The sequence below is a fragment of the Paramormyrops kingsleyae genome, chromosome 5 (genome assembly GCF_048594095.1).
Source record: "Paramormyrops kingsleyae isolate MSU_618 chromosome 5, PKINGS_0.4, whole genome shotgun sequence".
Classification (NCBI taxonomy): domain Eukaryota; kingdom Metazoa; phylum Chordata; class Actinopteri; order Osteoglossiformes; family Mormyridae; genus Paramormyrops; species Paramormyrops kingsleyae.
In genome coordinates, this window is record NC_132801.1 from 7,128,881 (window position 1) to 7,134,880 (window position 6,000).

General features: G+C 42.1%; 1 protein-coding gene across 1 annotated transcript; it reads right to left on the reverse strand.

Moving 5' to 3' along the window:
* Positions 1–303: 303 nt before the first annotated feature.
* On the reverse strand, positions 304–6,000 carry LOC111835328 (beta-galactoside-binding lectin-like). Its single transcript, XM_072711974.1, has 4 exons — positions 5,649–6,000; positions 3,948–4,024; positions 3,649–3,781; positions 304–2,189 (listed from the first exon to the last, which is right to left on the reverse strand). The coding sequence occupies exons 1-4, from the start codon at positions 5,652–5,654 to the stop codon at positions 2,037–2,039; spliced, it is 369 nt and encodes a 122-aa protein (XP_072568075.1). The 5' UTR covers positions 5,655–6,000; the 3' UTR covers positions 304–2,036.

The following is a 6,000-nucleotide window of genomic DNA, read 5'->3' on the forward strand; positions in this document are numbered from 1 at the left end:
CCCCGATCCACCCATTGCACCCCTCTGCTCCCCTGCAACTGTGGCAGAACATTTTACTATGTTCTTTGTTCTTCTGAAAACATGCAACAGCAAAAACTTGAAACATGGGGGAATGGACCTTGGTGACACACAACATGCATGGCCTCACCTTAAACTCCTCCCCCTCCTTAAAGGGGAAGCTCTTCTCCCTCTGCTCACTGGACCAGGAGCCATCATGCATGGAATTGAAGACGACGGTGCAATGGTCTCCTTTGTGGTTAAATAAAGGAGATGACTGCTCTTCTAAAACAGAAGCGATCATCCAGAAGGCTCAGCAGATGCTGTTCTTCATGAGGAGGCTGAAGAGCTTTGGTCTGGGAACCATAACTCTGGTGAACTTGTACCACTGCATCATTGAGGGCATCCTGACTGGATGCATCAGGGTGAGGATGGGAGACACAACTGCTCAGGGCCACTGGGCAGGACACCACACAGAACCATTGGGGGGGGGGGGGTTAGGTTGCTGGTGTGATTTTTGTGGTTTGAGTCTCTTCATGACCAATCAACAGCAAGGGCACCGGGGGGCGCATAGCCACCCTGGGAGGCACGGGCCCTTAGGTGATGCGCTTTCTAGTCAGTACATTAATTTCTTGTCCCATTGGCTGAGGAACGCTGTATAGCAACAGGTCTCTCTTCATTTGATCCCTGGTCTTTGACCTGTAATTAGTGATTTTTCTAACTCAACAAAAAATTCACATTGTAAAAATATTATGTTTATACATTTTCAGCAGTTCTCTGCTACATAACTTTATGCATTTTGTTATTTTTCATGTTTCGCTGGGATGGAGTATTTCCTATTTAGATTAAGAAAATCAATCACGATCTGCTCTGGCCTGGCCTATTCCTTTGAAGGCCAGTAGATGGCACTGATGGTCATCCTGCAGCCTCCCCTATTCCTGTGAGGGCCAGCAGATGGCACTGTTGGTCACCCTGCAGCCTCCCCTATTCCTGTGAAGGCCAGTAGATGGCACTGCTGGTCCTCCTGCAGCCTCCCCTATTCCTTTGAAGGCCAGCAGATGGAACTGTTGGTCACCCTGCAGCCTCCCCTATTCCTGTGAAGGCCAGTAGATGGCACTGATGGTCATCCTGCAGCCTCCCCTATTCCTGTGAAGGCCAGTAGATGGCACTGTTGGTCACCCTGCAGCCTCCCCTATTCCTGTGAAGGCCAGTAGATGGCACTGATGGTCATCCTGCAGCCTCCCCTATTCCTTTGAAGGCCAGCAGATGGCACTGCTGGTCCTCCTGCAGCCTCCTTCCCTACCTGTCCTGTAGTATTAAAAGTCCATGCGTATCCCTCGTTACCCCCTTCATTAGTCGTGTATATAAATGCTTCCCCAGCCCGGTCATTGCTCCCTGCTAGTGTTAGCTGGCCACCTGTGCTTTCTTGCCTGTGACCCTAATAAAGTTCCTCAATAGGGGTTAATTGAGAGGAGCTGGGTCCCATCTTGCTGTCTTCATCCACCGACATAACACAGATATGTACTACAATAACTGTGACAAAATGCATACACTCATATAGATTATGTCAAAATATGAGAATAAATATTCAACCTCCTGATCCCAAAGCAGTCTAGTACTCCCACAAGGCAAATAACTCGTTTTTTGGTAGATGGCACATTTGCAGAGCCTTTATGGGTCTACAATATTTTTAATTTTCCAGTTAAATATCACCTGCTTCAAATGACCAGAAAATTATAATCAGCTGAGTCCAGACTGAAAGCAGTGGAAAATGCAGTGAGATTTATTAAAATAGCTGAAATGTTGAAATTATTTTCATAGTTTGGAGTTAAAATACTTTCAGACGACCAGCTAGTAAAGTTGTGCAGGTTCACACTGTTTGTACAAACAGAGGTACATAGCAAGAAGGAACACGTGGTATAGTCACAAGTGCATTAGCAGTGTAAACAATTAGCATTGTAATGAAGTTGAGAAGAGGGCAGAGATCACAGCCAATCAGCAGCCAGACAGGGCAGATCCAGTGCCTGTAGTCAATGTTTTTATGGTTCAATGTTGAAGCCCTTGATTCTGACATCGGCCACGCGTACTGAGATAAACGCAAACTTCTCATAATGAAAATCATTGGGGTGTGACACACGGCCCTTGTTAGGAAACTCGATTATATATTTTTTGTTCTCCAAACTGATGTATATCTGGAAGAAAAAGGGATGAAAATGAACAATTATGACGACAGAGAAAAATATTGCTGAAGAAGGTCACTCAGCTGCTGATTCACCAACTAACTTCTCTAATGCCTAAAAGGGCAGCATGTGGTTCAGTGACAAACTATGGTCTTGATACTCAAAGGCTGTAGGTTTAAGCCCCATTGAAATTCCCAAAGTACTCAATCTGAATTATTGCAGAAAAGCAAATTATTTGAAACAAACCTGCTAAGAAACCAAATACACACATACCAGAGTATTTGAGCACCTGGTGTTTCAATTACCGTATAGATTAAGGCTCATATATTGTAACCAACTGGAGAACTTAGGGCACAAGGAACACCATCCAAATGCAGCTGAAGAAAATCAGAGAAGTTTTCTAAATGTGAGTGATTACAAGTGTGACTCTAGGTGGCAGCACTGCGCAGAATCTCGGTTTTCAGGTTCAACTGTGGGTTCAAGTGCAGTTCCCGATACGTGATTTTTGTTACACCAAATGATCATAACCACTGACTGACGCGTCTTCTACTCACAAAACCGGTTCATCTCTGCTCCTTCGTAAGTAGCAACAGTATGCACAGTTTGTTGCTGGATGGACTAATTATAATTTTCCCCATAAGAAATACTGGAAATGGATTCTCAGTATTCCAATTCATTGAAGCGCTTCTAGGTGCTATATACACTATGGTAAGGTATAGGTGTACTGCACATATAGAGGATAAATGGGAATATGATGCAATGCTATATTTGATAACATGAAGCTGCAAGGATTCAACAGGTCAGTTATTTCTTTGGCAAATAGATTGATGTCAACAAAAGCCAGCTACAATAGGCTATTCTGTTATCCATAAAGATTGTTTTTGCCTATTTTTGTAATTTAATATTATACTTTGTAAAGAACCACAGAATAAAGCCAGCTATTCGTCCCAATGTATAAAGAAGATTAAAAAGAAAAAAAAACACAATGGATTCTTTTCACTCCTATGACAACATGAATCTGCAAGAAATTAATGAGTTAATCTCATTCTTAAGTGGACTCATACATAACAGTTCTACACAGGAGTGAGTTGCATTAAGCTAAGTTATTATCATTAAGGTTCCTTGTGATATTGCACGTCTTCATCTTTATTTTACTGCTGTTTGTCAGGGCTGTGCACAGACTTTTTGAGGGGCAGGTGCTCAAAGGTTAAATAGGGGCACTAAGTACCTTTAAACCTCATGCACAAATTAAATAGTGTGGGCTCAGGCACCCCCAGCGCCCACCCCCACACATACATGTTATTTGTCCTGTATTGCACCCCTCCCCTATCCACCCATTGCACCCCTCTGCTCCCCTGCAACTATGGTAGAAAAATGTACTGTGTTCTTCTGAAAACATGCAACAGCAAAACCTTGAAACTTTAAACATGGAGGAACGGACCTTGGTGACACACAAGATGCACGGTCTCACCTCAAAATCCACCCCCCGCTTAATGGGGACTATTGTCTCTCTCCCTGAAAACTTTAAGGTGCAAACATTATCCTGGGTAAAGGAAAAGTCCAGGGTGATGTCCTCTTTACTGTAGCCGAGATTAATGGTGAACCTGGGGGGGGGGGGGGGAGATTATGATAGGAAGCATGTGAGGAGGCACAATCTACAGATAGCTGGACGACCCAGTGGCAGTAGCTGACTGACAGTTCAGTGTAAGGGAAAGGCGGAAGCCAATCATAGGCTGAACCCTCAAAGCAATAGGAGGGGAAATGACTCACCCCTCAGCCTTAGGCTTGGGAACACCTGTGATTTTCATTCTTTCCCCAGCCTTCACAGACATGTTTTGCACTGTTAGCTGATGAAAGGGAATAAGGAGTATTCTCAGGAATCCCATGTGAAAGAGGAACAAGAAAACTGCACACATTCAAAGCAGGAAGCAAACCAGCAACCCCAACCAAATGAAGTTATAGTGCTACCCACTGAGCCAACCCAGAGTTTACCTAGAGTGTTTAGTTGCATGTATAGTAATATTATTACAGTCCAAAGCCTAAATTACAATGAACTGTGAAATTCAACATTACAACTTTTCTCATTGCATTTTATGTTCACTAGTAGGTAGCAAGGGAGCACCAGTTAATTCCTGCTCTCCTGACTGTCAGGATCAGCATCCGTCCTCCTTAACCTATCATGCCCACCCCCATTTGGCCAGCAGGTGTTCTTCTGTGTCTTATATGTTCTTCTGTGTCTTAGTTTTCCTGTTGGTCTCTGGGTTCCTTGATTAAGTTAATTTGACCCACCTGTTTCCCTGAGCATCATGATTATTCTACCTGATTACTCCTTGTCCTGCACCCTTCCTGATTGGTTATTTGTTTCATGTCTCACTCCTTCTGCTTTGTTACCCAGTTTGGTTTGTGTATTTATGTTCCTGCCTTAGTTCAATTCCTTAAGTGGTCATTGCCTCGGAATTTTAGATGTTATTATTATGAGTTTGTGTGTTGGTCCCTTGCCTGTTCCTGCTCCCTGTGTTGCCTTTTTCCTGGACCTTGTTTCCTTGTCATTTCTTGTAGTTAGTCATTGTTTTCCCCATTTTTCTTATAGACCCCTCATGGTCCTTTCCTTTGTAGTTTTACCCAGTGTATTTAATTTCCGTAATAAACCTCCTTTTCCTGCCTGCACCATGCCCGTTCTCATGACAATGACTTAATTCTTTTGGAATTTGATCGGTGATATTGAGCAAATAAGTCTGGTATATTCTTCTACCAAGACATTTTCAGGAATATTAAATGAAGCATCTTGCTAATTCAATTATGTATCAATTATATGAACGTCTGTCGATCCAAAAGAAAACGTGGTTTATTATTATTAGTAGTATTAATAATAATATAAAATCGATTTTCAATAGACCTACCTGTACTTTTTATTGCCTATATTTAAGGGACAATCAGTTTGTTGTATTTTTGGGCGGTTCACCAGCTGACCTATTTCGGACTGAAACGATATCTTTAACGTGACTTCAAAGTGATCTAATCTATTCCAAAAATGATACATACGAGTCACAATACGTGTTCGGTAGCCAGCAACTAAGGATTCTTCTTATTTACGCTTAAATTAAAATGAAGTTCCAATACGTGAATGCATACAAATTATCCAGATGTGCTCATGTCGTGCAAAGCTGATTATAAATTAACTTACAGTACCAATACTCAAAGGAATTTCTGTGGTGCAGAATTATTGATCAAAGTTAGCTACGACTCACCTAAAACATAATGTAACAAGCATTAACTAGATTATCAAACTGATCACATTTAAATTTACGACTTAGGGTAAAATGACATTTAGTTGTTATTTAAAAAAATATTTAAGAGCATAACCAGCTCAGATCCACCTAGGTTAGTTTTAATCCACATAATCATTTGTCTGACTCATTGAATTTCGAAAGACAGTTATTAAAAATCTGTTTAATACAGATATATACTTACAGCCATCTTTCCGGTGTTGGTGCGCGAATTTTAAGACTTAATTATTATCAGTGATGTCCAGGATGGTTCGTTTAACTGTAGCACCGCTTTTTATTGCGATGTGAACTGCGCAGACCTTTTGCGGAATCCCTCACCAACCAATCAGAAGGTAAATGGACTGCATTTATATAGCGCTTTTCTACTCCTACAAGTACTCAAAGCGCTTTACAATTTATGCCTCACATTCACCATCCACACACACATTCACACACCGGTGGCGGAGGCTGCCATGCAAGGCGCCAACCTGCACACCGGGAGCAATTTGGGGTTCAGTGTCTTGCTCAAGGACACTTTGATGGGGTCAGGAGGAACC

What these genes read in the sequence shown, in the direction of transcription:
- LOC111835328 (XM_072711974.1), bottom strand. An exon ending in CCCAAGCCTAAGGCTGAGGG is followed by an intron (nt 3,782 to 3,947) that starts GTGAGTCATTTC and finishes CCCCCCCCCCAG; the next exon opens with GTTCACCATTAATCTCGGCT. An exon ending in AGCGGGGGGTGGATTTTGAG is followed by an intron (nt 2,190 to 3,648) that starts GTGAGACCGTGC and finishes TTTTTCTTCCAG; the next exon opens with ATATACATCAGTTTGGAGAA.